The 21,208-nt window shown below is 48.1% G+C and overlaps 1 protein-coding gene across 2 annotated transcripts in view; it reads right to left on the reverse strand.

Moving 5' to 3' along the window:
• Nucleotides 1-1,319: 1,319 nt before the first annotated feature.
• Nucleotides 1,320-21,208, reverse strand: part of RAB7A (RAB7A, member RAS oncogene family) — a 56,940-nt gene continuing 37,051 nt past the window's right edge. For both annotated transcript variants that reach the window (XM_040358959.1, XM_040358960.1), the window contains exons 2-6: nucleotides 11,859-11,926; nucleotides 9,436-9,562; nucleotides 5,554-5,772; nucleotides 4,026-4,154; nucleotides 1,320-1,608 (exon numbers count right to left, since the gene is read on the reverse strand). In XM_040358959.1, the coding sequence (XP_040214893.1) occupies nucleotides 1,513-1,608; nucleotides 4,026-4,154; nucleotides 5,554-5,772; nucleotides 9,436-9,562; nucleotides 11,859-11,911 (624 nt within the window). In that variant the 5' untranslated portion in view covers nucleotides 11,912-11,926 and the 3' untranslated portion in view covers nucleotides 1,320-1,512. The remainder of the gene's footprint in view (nucleotides 1,609-4,025; nucleotides 4,155-5,553; nucleotides 5,773-9,435; nucleotides 9,563-11,858; nucleotides 11,927-21,208) is intronic.

Consider the following 21,208-nt stretch of genomic DNA (forward strand, 5'->3'; position numbering starts at 1 on the left):
GTCACATTACTATCTATTGGGACACGGCACAGCTGTAGCATCTGTAACCAGGCAGTCCCATTCATTTCTATTGGAGCACAAGTGTCTGAGCATCTGCATGCAGGCAGTCTCATTCACTTCTATTGGGACTTCCCAGCTGTATAGACACCGTTACATAAACGCGTGCAAGATGCACAGATGTTCAAAGCATCTGCATGCAGGAAGTCAGCTTCATTTCTATTGCAACACAGCAAGGGTGTCTCTCCAGAATCTGCACGCAGGCAGTCCCATTCAGTTCTATTGGGGCACAGGTGCTCCCAGTATCTGAATGCAGGCAGTCACATTAATATCTATTGGGACACAGCACAGCTGTTCAAGCATCTGCAATCAAGCAGTCCCATTCATTTCTATTGGGGCAAAGCACAGGTGCCTGAGCATCTGCATGCAGGCAGTCTCATTCACTTCAATTGGGACTCAGCATCTGTATGGACATAGCCCCCCCGGTCCCAATTAGACAGCTATGTGGGTGTATGTCTCTAAAGGCAGTATGCGTTTGGGGGTCACGCACCCGCACAGCTATAAAAATGGGACTCGTGGCTGTGTCTATAAAGTACCCCCGAGTCCAAAGACATGAAAAAGGGATTGTTCTTAAGTAGATGCAGGAACACCTGTACACCCTGCGTGGGTGAAGACGGCCCTTCACACGGGTCAGTATGCCAATGTGAATGAGGCCTAATCTCTAATATAAGCTTTAAGTAGCACTAAAGATAAGCAGCTGTTTAAAGTGACAGGACTAAACTCGATTTGGGTTAACATCCTCAAGGTGGTTTTCTTAAAGGCTTTAACAAATGGTGTTTGGAGCTTACCGGAAGCATTGCAATCACTTGCTGCACAAAGAACTCCTATACAAACCTATTCTTGTGTGGACAAGGCCTAGAAAATCTTTGCATACTGCACCAGCAGTTCGCCAGCAGCGGAGTGGTCACAGGTCACCTACCTCCACCTATCGTTGGATATGCAGCCTATTTAGAGCCTTCAAATGGGACACGGAACAATTAAAAAGGATTATTTAACTTCATGAAATAGGTTAATTATACACAAAACTGTAAAAAGAAAAAAACAAACCGAAAAAAAAAAAAAGTCACAAAGAAAACCTGTCTCTCCGCAAGACACAAAAAGTAAGTCATGTTCAAACAAACAGTATGTAATGTTAACCGCTCTGCGCTGCCAACAGGGCCAGCAAAGCCAAAGCTTGTAGGCCTCTTGGCTACACAGGGGTTAACCCGACATGGTCGAGTAGTCCACAGGGAAGTGGGGGGTGAGAAAAATGGCTGTTCTGCTTATAATACAAGTGTTTTTATTTTATTTAATCATTTTATTTTTTTTGGACCGGTGCCTGGGAGCTGGAGAGGGTGCAGGAGATTAATATTTATTCCTTGACACTCTGGGCAGGGAAGAGAGAGGGTTTCGTGTTCGAAGGCCTAAGTGTGATATCTGTTAGTGAAGGGCTCTGCCGTTGCCTTCCTCTCCCTCTCAGCAGCTGCAGGTCTCCGCCGAGCCCTTTGCCCGGTCGTTCTTGTCCAGTTTAATGGGCTCTGGGAATTCATTGTAGAGCTCCACCTCTGTTTCCTAGGAGGAAGAAAAGCAAGAAATCAAGTGAGAACAATGCAAGGCCACATAGACCTCTTTAAACTTGTGCTCATTCATGGCAATACAACCAGTCCACCAACATCCAATCCTCTTCTGCATATATTTTTTCCTTAGCTTCCCCTCTTGCTACATTTAGCTGCTTGGGGTGAATCCAATACTTCAGGGTTTTGGGGGGGGGGGGGGAGGCGCAAGCGACTTGCACCCCCAATTCTCTTATGCGACAGCAATAGAGATTCAGGCTGCATTCACACCTAGGCGTTTTTACGCCCGACGCTATTGCAGCCTGCAATACGCTGGAGGGGTGATTTAACATTGTCAGCTATGGAGATGGTTTACATCTCCACGCCGAACGCCTGAAGCTCAAAACAAGTCCCGGACCCTTTTTTCCAGGCGGCTTCGGCGTTCAGCATAGCCGACAATGTTAAATCACCCCTCCGGCGTATTGTAGGCTAAAAAACGCAGCGTTTTGTCTAAGCAAATCGTAGGACAATACGCCACGTTCAGGTGTGAATGCAGCCTAAGGGGTTGTAAAGGTACAATTTTTTTTCCCCAAATAGCTTCCTTTACCTTAGTGCAGTCCTCCTTCAAATGTCCTCATTTCTTCTGAGAAATCCTCACTTCCTGTTCTTCTGTCTAACTCCACACAGTAATGCGAGGCTTTCTCCCTGGTGTGGAGTGTTGTGCTCGCCCCCTCCCTTGAACTACAGGTAAGTCAGGACGCCCACTAACACAGCTCCTTTATCTGCAACAGAGAGAGCGTCCTGACTCTCCAGTAGTCCAAGGAAGGGGGCAAGCACGACACTCCACACCAGGGAGAAAGCCTCGCATTACTGTGTGGAGTTACAGACAGAAGAACAGGAAGTGAGGATTTCTCAGGACATTTAAAAGCAAAATGGAAGGATGAGGTAAGTGAAGGAGGACGGCACTAAGATAAAAGAAGCTATTTAGGAAAAAAAAATTAAAATTGTACCTTTACAACCCCTTTAACCCTTCCCTATCACAAGGAAGTGGGGAGAGTGCTCCTCCTGTCATTGCTGGTTCCCAAGCCTGTAACTGGCCAATCAGCAGCTGGCAACATCTTGCTTTCTGTATTGGCAGCACTGCCTCTGTATCTGAAACCCTCTTGCTGTGAGTCGCAGTGTCAGGCAGATGGAGTTTAAGGCCTCATTCACATAAGTGTACCAATCCGTATAAAGGGCCATCTTTAGCTGCCCAGGATGCACAAGTGTTCCATGCAGGGGCTTGTAGGCACCCTTTTGAAGTCAATGACAGGTGGCCAGCTGTATGGACCTCCATGCACATCCAGAGTGTACATCAGTTGAAGGCCTATGCACAAATCAGAAGGCACTCAGTCTGTTCTGACCCATGGATGTGATCCGGACAGGGATGTGCGCGGAGGTACGTACAGCGGGCAACCTGTCATTCATTTCAATACCTGCATGGAACACCTGGCTGAAGACAACCTGCAGTCCTAAAATCTGACTGTTAGTACGCTCCTTCTGACAATTGTTGTCCAACAAATGTTGCGTGACATGCTAGTAAATTTTCCGCTGACAACGGTCTGTTGTCAGATTTTCTGATGCTCAGTACACAAATCTGTCACACAAAAGTTGAAACTACCAACACACATGCTCGGAATCAATGCTCAAACACTAAAATTAGCAGAAGGGACCCAAAGGGTGGCGCTCAAGAGCTGAAATTCCTCGTAGTACGTCACTACGTTCGCGTTTGTTGGCCGACAATTGTGTAGCTTTAGTATGCAAGACAAGATCCCCTGGCACACGTCCTTTTGACAAGAATCAGACGCTCGATTGGCCAACAATCGGATTGTGTGTACGAGGCTCAAGTGTTTAAACTATTCTCATCAGCAATCCGAGTTTAAGCTCAAGACAGATTTCTGATAAGTGGACAAAATTTAACTCTCTCATAATTAGAATTTATATAGAAGGAAACAACTGAACAGTGGCCAGGGGAAGCCCGCAGATTATTGCTGGCACTGTGTGAACAGTTGCAACTGTTAGATTTGTACCCTGTACAAATCTATGGCCGGCGTCATCCCAGCTCACATATAATTCATCTGTGCGGTTACATGCGAATAGAACCTCCCACTGATCCTGGATGCAGCCAGTGTGGGTCCAGGGTCGGTGTTTCTGCAGGGTTTTGGACACACACAGGCGGCAGATAACTGGCCAGTTTGTATGCAGCCATAGCAAGGAGTGTTGCGGTGTCCATATGCAGTATTTAGTCACCTTTGCACGCAGCAAACTAAATGCACCCAATCGCCCGTGTGATTGTAAGGGAAGGTTTAAAAAAGAAAAAAATAATCAGAACCAATTTGAAGATTGAAGCTGATCTCAGCCAAGCAAGACCCCCTTAGGCCAGCACACGCTTATTACCTGTTTAAGTGCATTCCGTGCAATGGTCTGGAAAGCCTGCTCCACATTTATAGCCTCTTTAGCACTGGTTTCAAAGTACGGGATGTTATTTTTGCTATGACACCAGACCTGTGATCGCTTTGTGGTGACCTGTGTGGAGAAGGCACAAAAATGAAGAGAGATACTTTACAGACATATGAAAATCTGCACACCTCATCAATGAATACTAGGCGGGCTTTGATTGGCCAAGGGGGACATAATGACGCCATCTGCCCCTCCTCTCAACCTTGGGCCAATTAGGGCCCTCAGAAAATCTGGTATGTCACATTCCTGAAATTCTCCTTTAACAAGCCACAAGGAGATTAAAAATAAGCCCCTGACCTCTCTTGCAGGCACTGTGCAGTAACCCATCCACAAGGTTAGCCTCCAAGCAATAACTCGGTTCAGCTCCCCCCTCCCATCAGTAACTCATCACTTGTCTCAACTCATCCTGATTCCACCCAAATCAGCCCCCCCCCCCCCATCCGAGCTCACCCCCACTCCCTTGCAGTGAACCCTGCAGCCGAGCTCTCCCCCACTCCCTGCAGCCGAGCTCTCCCCCACTCCCTGCAGCCGAGCTCACCCCCACTCCCTGCAGCCGAGCTCACCCCCACTCCCTGCAGCCGAGCTCACCCCCACTCCCTTGCAGTGAACCCTGCAGCCGAGCTCACCCCCACTCCCTTGCAGTGAACCCTGCAGCCAAGCTCTCCCCCACTCCCTGCAGCCGAGCTCTCCCCCACTCCCTGCAGCCGAGCTCTCCCCCACTCCCTGCAGCCGAGCTCTCCCCCACTCCCTGCAGCCGAGCTCTCCCCCACTCCCTGCAGCCGAGCTCTCCCCCCACTCCCTGCAGCCGAGCCCCCCCCCACTCCCTGCAGCCGCGCCCCCCCCCGCGCCCTGCAGCCGAGCCCCCCCCCACTCCCTGCAGCCGAGCTCTCCCCCACTCCCTGCAGCCGAGCTCTCCCCCACTCCCTGCAGCCGAGCTCTCCCCCACTCCCTGCAGCCGAGCTCTCCCCCACTCCCTGCAGCCGAGCTCTCCCCCACTCCCTGCAGCCGAGCTCTCCCCCACTCCCTGCAGCCGAGCTCTCCCCCACTCCCTGCAGCCGAGCTCTCCCCCACTCCCTGCAGCCGAGCTCTCCCCCACTCCCTGCAGCCGAGCTCTCCCCCACTCCCTGCAGCCGAGCTCTCCCCCACTCCCTGCAGCCGAGCTCTCCCCCACTCCCTGCAGCCGAGCTCTCCCCCACTCCCTGCAGCCGAGCTCTCCCCCACTCCCTGCAGCCGAGCTCTCCCCCACTCCCTGCAGCCGAGCTCTCCCCCACTCCCTGCAGCCGAGCTCTGCATCCGAGCTCACCCCCACTCCCTGCAGTGACCCCTGCAGCCGAGCTCACCCCACTCCCTGCAGAGACCCCTGCATCCGAGCTCACCCCACTCCCTGCAGAGACCCCTGCATCTGAGCTCACCCCTCGCTCACAGCTCCTGGGATGTGTTGAAAAAATAAAAAATAAAACCTTACTTGTCTGTTTTCAAGGTCTATCTTGTTCCCCAGGACAACAAAGGGGAAGTTTTCAGGGTCCCGTGGACTGGCCTGAATAAGGAATTCATCTCTCCAGCTGTCCAAAGTTTTGAAAGTGTTGGGCGCAGTAACATCGAAAACCAAAACGCAGCAGTCTGCCCCTCGGTAGAAGGCCACACCAAGTGACTGGAATCGCTCCTGCCCAGCTGTGTCCCATATCTACAGGAGGAGAGAAGAAAGCTATTTGACTGCATACAAAATTGTAATCTGTGTGAAAACCAGGGGACACCTTACTGAATGCGGAACCACAGGGAAATATAAATAAGACAAAATAATGCAGCTCTGTATTACTACATCATTTAGAGCCTTTCACACTGAGCTGGGTATTAGCGGTAAAGCGCCGCTAGTTTGAGCATCGCTTTTCACGCCCCACTTGCAGCGGGAGGGTTAAACGTGCCGAATCGCTTTTCGGCAGCGCTGCCCATTCATTTCAATGGGCAGGGGCGGTGTATAAAGCCACTTAAATGACCGAGCCACTGAATAATTTATCACTGTTTAAAGGACTGAAAATTACCATCTTTACTACTCTTACTAAAAGTCACTAGAGGGCGCCCTCCTCCTCTCATCTACAGAGGTATCATTACTTTAATGCAAACTCTTTAATTACTTAAAAGGGGTTGTAAAGGTTTGTTTATTTTCTAAATGGGTTCACTTACCTAAATAGCTAGTGCATTGTTGGTTCACTTACCTTTTCATTCCATTTCCCTTCTAAATGTTTTTTTTCTTTGTCTGAATTTCTCACTTCCTGTTCCTCCTCAGTAAGCTGTTCTAAATGACTTTCCACCGCTCAGATGATGGTGGAAATCTTACTGAGGAGGAACAGGAAGTGAGAAATTCAAACAAACAAGGAAAAAAAACATTTAGAAGGGAAATTGAAAGAAAAGGTTAGTGAACCAACAATGCACAAGCTTAAAAAGGAACAGATTTAGAAAATAAAAGAAACCTTTACAACCCCTTTAAGAGTACATTATCAACGATGCACAACAAAAATCACACACAGCCACCCATCAATAGATATAGCCGTGTCTTTTTTCAGAGAAGGGTTGGAGTGGGCAGTGATGAGGTCTAATCTAAGGTGTTGGATTGCATAGAGAAAACCTGAATCTGCAGTGGCCACTACTCACCTCATTCATAAAAAATGAGGCTGGGTGCTCAGATTTCACTTGCTGCATGCTTGTCAGTGACTCAATCAGTACTGAAGCCAGAAGGTTGAAGTAATAGAGAAATCGTATCTTATTCTATTGTCGCCTGCGCCCGTTAGGGAGATTTAGTCTCTCCATTTGTCCTGCTTGCCATTATTAAAAAGTAAGAATTCCTGAACTTTGGGTTGACATCAGACCACTAAGAGGGGAAATCTTTCAATGGGGATGCTAGTTCTGGTGACACCAGGATTCCCTTACTTCCTGTTTTGGCTAAGGGACAGGAAGTGAATTGAACTCTCCCTAATGGGACAACACACACTACTTTATCCAAAATGAAACTTTTTGCCATTACTTACACTTTAATGAATGAGCATTTAAACAGGTACAGCATAGGGAAGGATCACCACCACAGCATGTTTTTTTTTTGTGCTCAGTAAGACTTAAAGATGGGTGAAAAAAAAAAAAATAAATCTATCATGAAACCAACGAAAACCACTTGGGCTGCCTAATTAGTCTACCCCGTGTAAGAAAATAAACCCTACAGAATAACAATTACAGAGCGGCTGCATCCACCCAAAGTGTTCCCACATCAAAGCAATTTATTTTTATTTTAATCAGTGTTGCGCTTGCAAACAGCTTTCTGCCGCTACTACCAATTTCAACCAGATGTGACGTCACCTGGCTCCACCCGCCGTGCTGCATCACTGGACATAGGACTAGCTCCAGTGTTGCAATGCGTCAGATGGAGCCAGGTGACGTCACTTCTGGTTGAAAACAAAACCGGAAATGGCAGTGGACAGCCACTTGAAAAGCGATGTACGAGTCCTTTTTACTCTTGAAGTGCATTTTCTACTTTTAGCAAAGATTAATAAAAATACTACATTTTCAGTCCTCTTGTTTGAGATCTTCATTGAGTGGATATCTTTTGGCCTTTAAAAAAAAAAAAAAAAAAAAAAAAAAAAGGGACACAGACACTGTCGGGGTCATCACCTTCTTATGCATGGATGAAAGGACGCATGGAGAATTTGCGTGCATATGACCTATAATTTTTATGGGAGGTGAGCGGTCACTTTGGTGGTGGAGCACAATCCGTTTGAATGTTCTGGGTTGAATTGAAGTACTATTAGGAAGTCAGTTATATTCACCAACCTGGACTAATGGAATTTTTTATTTACATTACTATTGATTTGTGCCACTTTATTGCTATATGGAATTAGTTATATTACTATTTGAATGGTGCAATTAAAAGCGGCGCAACACTGACCTAAACATAAATTGCTATGGTGAAACTAGCAGGCGACTTCTGTTCTTTAAGACGCTTACAGATCAGAAGCGAGTAACCACATTTCTGCTCAGGACAAATACTGACTTTATGATATGAGCCGGTCCCAGGGCACGCAACAGATCACACTCCTCGTCATGTGATTCACTCTTGTATATAGGAAATGTGGTTACCATAGACACCAGAAAAATACCGGCTTCTAGAGACAAGACAGCGAGGAGGTGCAAGCATTGTGGTAAGGAGATGTCACAATAAGCTTGGGCACATCCTGCAATATTCATCAAGTTCTGAACTATGAAAGAGCACTGGTACAATCTGAAGGATGAAACTGCTTTAAAAGCTCCTGCACATGGCCAGCACAAGGAAGGAAAGGAAAAAAAAAAAAAATGGAACAACTGTGGGTGCATTTCCCCGGGCAGGAGCCACGTACAACCGATCCAGAGACATAAATGGCTATACACATGCATGGAAAAATAAACCTCCAAAATCTGCATCAAGGGCCAGTTCACATCAGATTCTATGCAGTGCTGTTTGTTTTCTGCACCGTAAACTGACTGCATGGTGTGAACTAGAGCCATCGGAATACATGGAAAACACTGTGCATGCATTTTTAGTGCAGGAAAAAAAAAAAAAAAAAGCACACAGAAATGCATCTGGTGTGAACTAGCACTAAGGGTGAATGCCTGTATGAGCATATACCCACGTACAGCCATTGAGGTCTACAGGCAGCTGTACGCTCCAAAATGTGGGGGAAAAATATGCCTACATTTTTATGTTGGATGGCCCCTGCCATGAGTTATTGAAGGCGTTGTAAAGGTAAAAGTTTTCACCTTAATGCATTCTATGCATTAAGGTGAAAAAAACATCCGAGGGTTAGCAGCCCCCCCCCCCCCCCTTTACTTACCTGACCCCTCGAAAGTCCCAGGCCGTGAACGCGCTTGCTTCTCGGCTCATTCATTGGTTGATTGAATCACAATCACATCCAATGACGCGGTGCACCGGGGGGCGGGGCCGGGTGATACAGTGAGCGGCTATACCACAGGAGCGTGCCCACAAGAACTCATCACCATGCGAGCTCGCTCGCATGAAGGTGATAAGTTTTTGCGAGGGGGAGCCGAGACAGCCGACAAAGGACCCCAGAAGAGGATCGGGGCCACTCTGTGCAAAACGAGCTGCACAGTTGAAGCAAGTATAACATGTTTGTTATTTAAAAAAAAAAAAAATAATCCTTTACATACCTTTTTAAAATGTCAGTAAACCTAAAAGGTTGCATACATTATTTAATTTCATGGTCTTTACTAATACCCATTTGACCATGCTTGCCATTTATTATTCTTGTTTCCAAATTATCTGGTGATCCTGACAGCCACTGGCTGTTACCCTATAGTGGTAATTTACCTGCATTGTGACCAGCCGGTCATCCACCATCACCTCCTTGGTGAGAAAGTCAGCCCCGATTGTGGCCTTGTACTGGTTAGTAAATTTCTTATTAACATACTGGTTCATAAGAGAAGTCTTGCCAACCCTGCAGCAGGACAAAAACAAAAAAAATATTTGTAAGTGAAGGACACCGTTTCAAAGTCAAAATAATAAATTTCCACATTTCATCCCAATCCCCAATGAAGTAACAAGGTAGGGGTCCCATCAATGGCAGCGGATTCCGTTATGCTGGAGGAAGAGATCGGCAGCACCACCTACTGGCTTGACTTGGTACTTCGACTGCACGACAATCACTTGGGATAATAAAAAAAAAAAAAAAGAACTAAAAAGTATAGGGACTTCCAAAGTGTTGTAAACAGCAGCAGCCAATCTCACAGCTGTGCCATCAGGTAAAAGACTGACTGGCTGCTATGTAAGGAAACCTGAAGGACAAAAAAAATGGGAGTGGGCATTTCAGAGGTGTAGCTTTGGTGGCAGTCACTGACTGCAGGATTAAAAAATGAGACTTTAATGACATCAGTGGCTGTATGCGCGTCTGCAGTGAAGCCAGGATCAGATGGCAGCCCTAGGACCAAAACCAAAGCACACAATCTCAGTTTGGGATCGCATTTCCTGCGAATGGTAAGGTGGTGTTGCCAAGGTCACGTTTTAGGGTGCAGCCACACTTCTGAATATACCAGTTAGCTGCACTTAGCTGTGAGAGGCAGCCCCACTGAAAGCAATGCATGAGCAATTACATGCAAGTGTGGGCGATTAGCTGTGGGAGATGACAGCCTCCCAATGCTTCCGCATGCTAATCAATGGGGCCCCTGCTGGGGCTCTTGCATCCAATCGCCGAGTGGGTGTGTGAACTCTAATGCTAGCAATAGATTATGCAATTTTACTTTTTTTAACCATGGGTTGAAGGAAAGAAAATTGCTTGATTTCCTTAACAGTCAGTGTTTATAGGGAATCACTCCTGATGTGTCTGTACTCAGACAGCTGGGAGGTTCTCACCATCAGAACACAATGATCACTGCTGGAGCTACAGCCACCGGCATTGATCACATGAAAATAAAACCTGACAGACTGTTGCCGATTGGCAGAGGTCAGTACAAGCAGCGTATCCACAGACGGATCGAATTCAGCTTACTTATAATGAACTAGATGAATTTCAATCTATGAGAAGGGCTAGAATATTAGATTGTAAGCTTCTGGTCTGGGACTGCATCAATGCTTCCAGTACAGTGATACTCCGGTTTGCTAGCGTTTCGCAAGACAAGCTATATTCGTTTTTTAAAGGGGGTTTTCCACTTTTTTTAAGTTTATTAAAAGTCAGCAGCTACAAAAAGTGTAGCTGCTGGCTTTTAATAAACGGACACTTACCTGCTCCACGGCTCCAGCGACGCGCCGGCCAGGGCTCCGCTCCTCGCCCCCCCTCGCCGTCTTCATTCTTAGTGTGGGCACCCGGCAGTGACAGCTTTCGGCTTCACGGCCGGGCACCCACTGCGCATGCGCGAGCGGCAGTGCGCATGCGCGAGCGGCGGCGTCCGATTGGACAGGCACTCGCCAACGGGGAGGGGCTGTGAAAAGGCGATTAAGCTAATCGCCTTTCCAGCCCCTCGGCTGAAGGAGGAAGTGTGACAGGAAGTCCCCTTCTCCTGAAGCCCCCACTCCCCTCCCCAAAAAAAAACATGCCAAATGTGGCATGTAAGGGGGCGAGGAGTGGGTTAAGAGGAAGTTTCATTTTTAGGTGGAACTCCGCTTTAAATCCTGACTTCACATGCGAGTGCTGTCTCGCAAGACTCAACTTGCTGGTGTATGTTTTACCGTAAGTGGCCAAAAGGTCACTGGAGAACTCGGAGACACTCCCAGCTGGGTGGGGCAGCCGTAACGTTTGGAGCACCCCAAAAAGTGTCAACAGTTCGAGTGTCTGAGTGTCACTAGCGCCTCCGCACTGCCACATACAGTACTGCATACACCAGCAGTGGTTGTGGAACGAATCATCCGAGTTTCAATTGTTTCTTATGGGGGAACTTGCTTTGATATACGAGTGCTTTGGATTACAAGCATGCTTCTGGAACAAATTATGCTCGTAATCCAAGGTATTACTGTAATCTATAAGGCTCTACACAAATTTGCAGCCAAATTTTCACATTTTACACAGAAAACATAAGTGGGTGCCCAGCCAAGGGCTTGCTTAATGCAGAAAAGGAAAGTTTATGCTTTTCTTAAAAGCCACTTCCTGCCAACAATCAGCCGATCTTGGATTGGCAGAGAATGCACAAGCCAATCCTAACCAGTGCCAAGATGGGCTTTTTTTCCTCTTAGCAAATACAGAATTTTGGACATTAAATACCATAATGAGAATGTAAATGTGTCATGGAAGGTGCTTTGCTTACCCAGAATCCCCCAGGATAATGACCTTCAGAAGCACTTTCTTTCTGGACGTCATCTTTCAAAAACAAAACTGCGAGGAGGAAAAAAAAAAAAAAAAAAAGTAAAGTTAATAAAATGGACTTCAAACATAACAGAGCACATGTCAAGACTATATACACATTTGGGGGGAGTGAATAAGGTGCCAGAGGGCAGAAATCCAACAAATGACAAACTTTATGGATGTGACATTAAAAACAGAGGCCTTGTAAACTTTGGGGAAGTTTTTACAACAAAAACTGACAAATGTCATTTGAGAACGCCTTGCTTCACACAATATGAGACCTAGTTAGGTAAAGCAAATAAAAAAAAAAAAAAAAAAAAAAAAAAAAAAATTAAAAACTTGTTGTCCCTTCTAGATTGTAAGCTCTAACGAGCAGGGCCCTCTGATCATTCCTGTATTAAATTGTACTGTAACTATAATGTCTTCCCTGATGTTGTAAAGCGCTGCGTAAACTGTTGGCGCTATATAAATCCTGTATAATAATAATAATAATAATAATAATAATAATAATAAAGTAATGACTGCTGTCTAAATCAGAATTTCTCATTTTGAAGATATTTTTATCACTTCCTTAAAATTATGAGCACTTGCCTTGTAAATTAATTTTTCCGTATAAAATAGAAGTGAAAGGCAAAAAAAAACAAAAAACAAAGAAAAAAAACATACACAGAGCCACTACTAAGGCAGTACAGCCAGCCCTGTACTGGACCCCATCAGTTCAAAAGCGGGGCCCAGGCACCTGCTAAACAGGAGGTTTTGGATAAATACTGTAAAAAAGTCCTGCATCTTTGATGCGCTATCAGAAAATGCACAGTCCAATAGAAGTCAATGGGATCACACATAAAACCATGTGTAAAACAGCGCAAAAAACATGTCAAACCCTGTGTGAGCCTGGAATAAATATGCTGTGCAACTCTGCCAGAGACCAAATGTGTTGGGAACAAATTCATTCTGTCAAAAGGCAAAGTAGACAAAAATATGAATAAAATAAAATTCTATTCTAAAACTTTAAAGAGACATGAAACATTGAACAGGACAAGATAAAAAAGCATCCGGCACTAGAAGCGCACAAATAATCTTATTTTAATAAGCAAAAAAAAATAAAAAAAAACGCACACAAGGGAATCTGCTGACGGGTTTCAGCTCGCTAGGACATTATCCTTGTGAATTAAATCGAATCGCCTGTTCAACAACTATGACTAACAGGATAAGGATGTGAATTTTCAAAAGAAAAATACATTTTCAGCCCCAAAGATCTGAAAATTACAGCCGCATGACTAATATAAAGAGCTTTATCTTTGTGTTACATACAGCTGAACTCCGAGACAAACAAATGATCTAAACGAGTCGTGTGTATTCTTCCTTGAGCTCTCGGTGTGTTTTGTGCATTTCTTCCAGATCTGTGCAGTAATCCAGTGTGAGACTTCCTGTAATAAAGACCGCTCACTGCTGCTCTCCCTCCTTGTGCAGGGTGACTGGTCTCGTCTCCGCCCCCTCCTGTAGTTTCTGCAGGCAACCTGTAGTGGGTGGGGCCTGCTGAGCCCCTCCCACAGTTCTGCTCACTGTAAGGCCATGTACAGCACAGTCACTGCTACTTTTATAAAAGGCACCATATGGGTTTGCAAATTTGAGACTAATGAGCAATTTATTTAAACATCTGGCCAGAAAACGAGATTTTAAGAACTTGGATCTTTATTGGAATCCAAACAAAATGTCAGGCAAGCATAAGCCTCAAGCTTTTTTGTAAAAATATAAAATCTAATCTGCTGCATTTGACACACTTCCTGTCCTATATTTATTGTGAGGATATTCCAAAGACAAATTTCCAGGCTCTCCCTTTGTGACTGCATGAAGATCAGACACGGCTCATCAGTAATTTCCGAGACAGAATCTGGATAAGGGGTCAGAAATGTGCCAACTAGCAAAGCTCCCGCTTTACTTCCAATTAGATCACCGATCTAAACTGTGGTCCGGGGCGGCCCTTTGCTTGCCTTTATCTAGCCCTTGGGGCACCATTTGTCCCACTAAAACAAGACATTCTGCCCGACACCAACAAGGGGGGGGGGATGCTAGCTACCCCCGACACCAACAAGGGAGGGGGGGGCACGCTCGCTCCCCCCCCCCCCGACACCAACAAGGGAGGGGGGGGCACGCTCGCTCCCCCCCCCCGACACCAACAAGGGAGGGGGGCACGCTCGCTCCCCCCCCCCCCGACACCAACAAGGGAGGGGGGCACGCTCGCTCCCCCCCCCCCCCGACACCAACAAGGGAGGGGGGCACGCTCGCTCCCCCCCGACACCAAGGAGGGCACGCTCGCTCCCCCCCGACACCAAGGAGGGCACGCTCGCTCCCCCCGACACCAACAAGGGAGGGGGGCACGCTCGCTCCCCCGCTCCCCGACACCAACAAGGGAGGGGGGCACGCTCGCTCCCCCGCTCCCCGACACCAACAAGGGAGGGGGGCACGCTCGCTCCCCCCCGACACCAACAAGGGAGGGGGGGCACGCTCGCTCCCCCCCCGACACCAACAAGGGAGGGGGGCACGCTCGCTCCCCCCCCCCGACACCAACAAGGGAGGGGGGCACGCTCGCTCCCCCCCGACACCAAGGAGGGCACGCTCGCTCCCCCCGACACCAAGGAGGGCACGCTCGCTCCCCGACACCAACAAGGGAGGGGGGCACGCTCGCTCCCCCGCTCCCCGACACCAACAAGGGAGGGGGGCACGCTCGCTCCCCGACACCAACAAGGGAGGGGGGCACGCTCGCTCCCCCGCTCCCCGACACCAACAAGGGAGGGGGGCACGCTCGCTCCCCCCCCCGACACCAACAAGGGAGGGGGGGCACGCTCGCTCCCCCCCGACACCAACAAGGGAGGGGGGCACGCTCGCTCCCCCCCCCCCCCGACACAAACAAGGGAGGGGGGCACGCTCGCTCCCCCCGACACCAAGGAGGGCACGCTCGCTCCCCGACACCAACAAGGGAGGGGGGCACGCTCGCTCCCCCGCTCCCCGACACCAACAAGGGAGGGGGGCACGCTCGCTCCCCCCCCCCCCCCCGACACCAACAAGGGAGGGGGGCACGCTCGCTCCCCCCCCCCCCCCCGACACCAACAAGGGAGGGGGGCACGCTCGCTCCCCCCCCCCCCGACACCAACAAGGGAGGGGGGCACGCTCGCTCCCCCCCCCCCCGACACCAACAAGGGAGGGGGGCACGCTCGCTCCCCCCCAGACACCAACAAGGGAGGGGGGCACGCTAGCTACCCCAGACACCAACAAGGGAGGGGGGCACGCTAGCTACCCCAGACACCAACAAGGGAGGGGGGCACGCTAGCTACCCCAGACACCAACAAGGGAGGGGGGCACGCTAGCTACCCCAGACACCAACAAGGGAGGGGGGCACGCTAGCTACCCCAGACACCAACAAGGGAGGGGGGCACGCTAGCTACCCCAGACACCAACAAGGGAGGGGGGCACGCTCGCTCCCCCCCGACACCAAGGAGGGCACGCTCGCTCCCCCCGACACCAAGGAGGGCACGCTCGCTCCCCCCGACACCAAGGAGGGCACGCTCGCTCCCCCCGACACCAAGGAGGGCACGCTCGCTCCCCCCGACACCAAGGAGGGCACGCTCGCTCCCCCCGACACCAAGGAGGGCACGCTCGCTCCCCCCGACACCAAGGAGGGCACGCTCGCTCCCCCCGACACCAAGGAGGGCACGCTCGCTCCCCCCGACACCAAGGAGGGCACGCTCGCTCCCCCCGACACCAAGGAGGGCACGGCTTACTTCCACCGATTCCAGGGAAATGTCTATACCTGCTGGCCACAGTTCAGCCCCCCTAAAATCTAAATAGTAAACTGGCACTTTGTTTAGAAAGTTTGGAACCCCTTGCTGTAGATTGTCAATGATCCAGTGGTCAGAGGAGCCTCATAATTATTGCAATTTTCCAACCAGCATACTCTTGATCTAGAGTTGCTGGGAATATATAAAAAAAAAAAAAAGTATTTACGTCCAAGTCCTTCCTTTAGGACCTCCAGAGTGAACAGCACTTGAAGGTGAGAGCTCTTGAGATGTCACACTTGCATCACTGGAATGTAAAACCGACCATGCTGAGAAAAGGCAGAGCGGGTTCTGTGAGCTTGGAGGACACAAGTCAGCTGTGGAGCAAGAATCATGCCAAGCGTCAGCAGTGCGCAACGTCCAGCCCAGGACTGCTGTTGAGCAATTCTCTGAATCAGCTTCTCAGAACGAATGGAGGATGAATTACTGCAATCTAACAGACATGGCCTATTTACAGTGTTACCAAACCCAGGACTCTGCATTCACTATATCTGATCTCCCACAGTACACAGAACATGGAAATACAATTATTTTAGTAACTGCTAAATACCTTTAATCAACAGCAGTATATAGCAGTCTTGTATGAGGAGTTTATATTCTCCTATGACTGTCCTACGAGGCTGCATGACCCCTGACCCTCTGTCTGAACAGTGTCTATTGGCCCTATGCTGATTACATGCACCCTCCCAAGGAGAATAAAAATCTAGCAATACACAAACCAAGCATGTGCAGCCTGTCCCCCTAGCTCTGTATTATCAGGAAACATTAGGGGCAGTGGAAGGAGGATCAGAGCAAACAGGATCAAACAACATTTTTACACAATGCAGAGGATTAACCCCTTAGATTCCATAGAGCAGCAGCCCCCAACCTTTTTGGCACCGGGGACCGGCTGTGTTAACAAAAATTGTGTCAAGGCCCGGGGGGGTTTAGGTTGGGGGGAGCGATTTTTCACGGGCAATTTATCGGCGCAATAGCTGGTGTTGACACTTCAATCATTACGACACCATGGTTGTTATGGTGTCAGGATAATAATTGAAGCGCATTATTTCTGTTACTTTGTGATATAAAATGAAATAGTTCAACTCACCATAATGCAGAATCAGTGGGAGAACGGAGGGTGTCACTTGCCACGTCATCTGCCATTATAAGCAGCTTGTCACTTGCCATGCTGCCTGCCACCAGATAAGGAATGTCTCTTGCCACGTCGCCTGCCACCAAATGAAAGTCACTTGCCATGTCCCCTGTCACCAGATGACGAATACAACGTGCCGTTTTAGAGAGCGATCTTCTCCGCCGTTTCCGGGTATGGTCTTCGGGACTGGGCGTTCCTATTGGATTGACAGGCTTCCGACGGTCGCCTACATCGCGTCACGAGTAGCCGAAAGTCGGTGCGGCTCTATACGGCGCCTGCGCACCGACGGTCGGCTACTTTCGGAAAATCGTGACGCGCTGTATGCTACCGTCGGAAGCCTGTCAATCAAATAGGAACGCCCAGTCCCGCAGCCCATACCCGGAAGCGGCGGAGAACATCTCTAAAACGGCAAGTACAGCTTTGATTGTAAAAAAGACACCCGATTCCCCTTCACAAAACGAGCCTCAATCTAATGTTAAAAATTGAGTTTTTGGGTGAACTCCCGCTTTAAACTTGTAAACAAAAAGTGCCAAAAAAGGTTTGGTCAGCAAGTGAATAAACAAAAACAGGCTGCATTCTCACCGACGTCACAAGTTTACAAACTGCATTCTCACCGACGTCACAAGTTTACAAACTGCATTCTCACCGACGTCACAGGCGTAGTCACGTAAATGTCAGGGTGCGAGTAGCAAGTCACTGCATTGATTTTTATAAAGTGACAGCTGGTGAATGGTTGCTAGGAGACTGAGCACTCCCTTGTTATATTTCAGGCACTCTCAGCAAAAAAAGCACACAGATTCTACGCATGCTAAAATATATCATGTAATAATAACATACATTTCCAGCAAAGCTCCGCCACAAAGAAACAGATCTGGGGGTCAGACTGACACAATCTTCTGGGGTCAGAAAATCAGACTTTGGAAGTCACTCGGGTCCCATAAAATACACAACATATGATTGCATGTCTCTGTATGAGCTGTGTGCAGCGCTACATGTAATCAATTATTAACGCTCTCCCATCAGCCTGCCATTTAACGAGTCTGAATAGAGGAAAAGCCAACGTGCTCATTGGAGGCCTTCATACCGCCTAGATTTACATGACATCTAAAAAGACACAACAGGAAGTTGGAGAAGATTTTCCAAACTGGGAGGGGAAATTCCTTCGTGGACATGTGTCCCCATTGAAAGATTTCCTCTTATTTCTTGTTTGGGGACAACCTAAAATATACAACGTCTCCTCACTTTCTCTCATTGTGAATAGGAGGTGAAACTCCTGAATTTAATGAAGACCACCAAAAAAATAAAAAAATTACAGCCGGTCTCGTCCTAAAACAGGGCTGGACAAATCCCAGTTGCCATAGTGACTAGAAATCGCATCCTGGCGCCTGGGCTTTTGTCAGCCCATTCACTGTTGCAGGGATGTACAATCTGTATTGCCAAAATGCCCGAAACATACAGTTCCAGGCGCCCGGCAGGTAATTTTTCTTTCTACCTTCACCCCTCCCGCAGGAAAGCAGCGGGGCTCGCTTACCAGGTGGAAGCAGATTAGCCACATGAGTGGAAGCAAAGTGCCCCCCCCCCCCCCACATGAATCCCATGGTCCGCTTGCACATCTACAGGCCCAGAACCAGAATAGTGGGTGCCATTGAGTGTAGAAGAGAGCCACACGTATGCTCTCGTCCCCATCTTGTTCCAGACGCAACGCGTAGGACATCACTTCCGAGTCCCCATTGACAGCTTGCCCAGGCAGGAAGGAATTTAATGCAGTGTGATCTGCATTACATTCAGTGGAGCACAGGAGAGACACGCAGGGTCTTATTGGACCCTGCATGTCTCATTAAAGAGAACCGGTCACAAAAAATCAGCACATAGGGGGAAGAAAAAAAAATAAAGATTCAATTGTAAAAATATATACTGTATTTATCGGCGTATACCGCGCACTTTTTTGCCCTGAAAATCAGGGCAACATCGTGGGTGCGCGGTATAAGCCGATACCCGCGCCGAGTTTGAATACTGCGCCGGCATATACCGAGCGCAGTACACTCGTGTATCGTCGGGCAGTCTCGGCTCCTCTCGCGCTGACTTGCAGGACGTCAGCGCGAGAGTTGCCGAGCCTTCCCGACGATACACGAGTGTACTGCACTCGGTATATGTCGGCGCAGTATTCAAACTCGGCGCGGGAAACGAGCGGGGAGGACGCCGGACCCGACGAGGCCACCAATGGACGCCGCGCAAGACACCAAAACCAAGTACAAAAAAATCTTTTTTCCACAGGAATTGGGGCAACTTTAGGGGTGCGCGCTATACGCGGGAGCGCGATATACCCCGATAAATACGGTATATATACATACATACACACAAATTGTCTCCTAACTTTAGCTGGCAACGATATTCAAAGCAAATTTGTCAAGCCCTGCCCTAAACCATTCTATCCAATAAAAATATAAAAATTGTCCACAATTCAAGCCATGCCTTGGGGCTTATTCACTTGTGATCTGAATGCGGATCACTCTTCAGAGAGCATATGACCAGGCCTCCTCACCACCTTTAATCCCTCGAACCTCCTGTATTTTATAAGATTGAGTTTTTTTTTTATAGACGCCCACTTTAGCCATAGCAAGCATTGTCTGCTGTCCGTGATAACTTTAGGCGAAGGGATTTTTGTTTGTGTTGGGCGGTTTGGCGGTCCCTAAACTATTGCCCAAGGTGCCGATCGTCTCTCATTTCCTGGAAGTGTGGAGGAACAGAGGGCTGTTTTAGGAATAGAACATGATGATGTAACCCAGCGCAGAATTAGCAGCATCAGCCATTACATGCACTTTAATGTGATCTGAGCTTAAAGCTCAACTCCAAAAAAAAAAAAAAAAACTCAAATATATTCCTTAATAGCCACAGAGGATATAAACCCACTGAGTGCACCAAATGCTATCAGAGACCCAGATATTACTTTGTAAAAACAGCAGTGGAATCATCACTGTGCAGAGATGTGGGGGAGGGACCCAGCAGGCTCCACCCACCCAGAACACTACAGGAGTGGGCGGAGACAAGACCATTTAGCCAACTCAAGAAGAGAGCAGCAGTGAGCGGTCTTTATTACAGGAAGTCTGCACTGGAATAATGCACAGATCTGGAATACATACACAAAGCACACCGAGATTCAAGGAATACACGATTCCTGTATTTTGTATTATAAAGTAAACCAGGTTTTCTTCAGTGCATTTAACTGGTTATATTAAAGTAGTAGAAAAGTTTAGAGTTTTTTTGGTTCCCCCAGCAGCTTTAAGCCATAATGTACGAATATGCACTGCATACTGGTAAATTTTGACAGACTTCCCTACAAACGCAGCCCTCCAGCACTGCGCTGTAACCGCTCTCCCTTGTCCACAGCAGCTCACATTTTTTGCCCAGGTAATCCTGCGCATGGAAGTCAAACCGCAATGGCACACAGATCGATCCGTAAATGTGGTCTGAGCTGCACCTGTGTGGCTCAGATCACATTACTCGCCAAAAGGCAGGGGGGGGATTTATGACAGATGAGACCTCGAGGGTCTCCGTCGTTATGAAAACCCTGCCTGTCAGCGAATTTTGTAAAAACGGACTTTACTACCACTTTAATAAAAGACTTGCGCGACTTTAAACATTTCTCTAGGTAAAAATAAAATAAATCCCTATGCATGGTTCCAATACAACAGGTCCATTCCTAAAATGCTAGTTCTATTAAAGTGGAAGTAAACTTGCCTATCCTTTTCAGCCAAGGAAGCTGCCATCTTGGCCTCTGTTTAATCTACAACGGCCTTGATGCTGCACATGTGATCAGGTATGACACCAGCCATTGGGTGATTTTACCAATTGGTTGAGAGCACAACCAATGGGAATGTTTCATTTCCAGCACGTGCCGGAAATGTAACCGTTTTCTGAAACTTAAATGGATAGGTTTAATTCCGCTTTAAGTCCGGTTCACATAAATGCAAAGCGGGAACAAGAGTGATTACAGTGTCACCTGCTGGCGGGTCACACAGACATCTGTGAACCGCTGCTGGTGTCAAAGCAAAGATAATGACACTCGCAGATCGGTTTGCAGAGTAAACTGCCAAATGGTGCAGGAATCGGATCGCAGGAGGTGTGAACACCCATGCATTCAAATTCCACTGCAAACCAAAAAAAAAAAAAAAAAAAAGTGTCTTGCTCTATTTTGGTGCGAATGCAATGCAAATTTAGCCCTACAATTTGCACAGCAGTGCGGTGCAAATCACATGCGATAGGCTACGTCGCACCAGTGTGAACCCAGCCTTAGGGATTCCAAACAAAAAACCTGGTTATCCCACAATGAGTTTTGGGGTAGCCCTT

Source organism: Rana temporaria, chromosome 7 (assembly GCF_905171775.1).
Source record: "Rana temporaria chromosome 7, aRanTem1.1, whole genome shotgun sequence".
In the NCBI taxonomy this organism is placed as follows: Eukaryota; Metazoa; Chordata; class Amphibia; order Anura; family Ranidae; genus Rana; species Rana temporaria.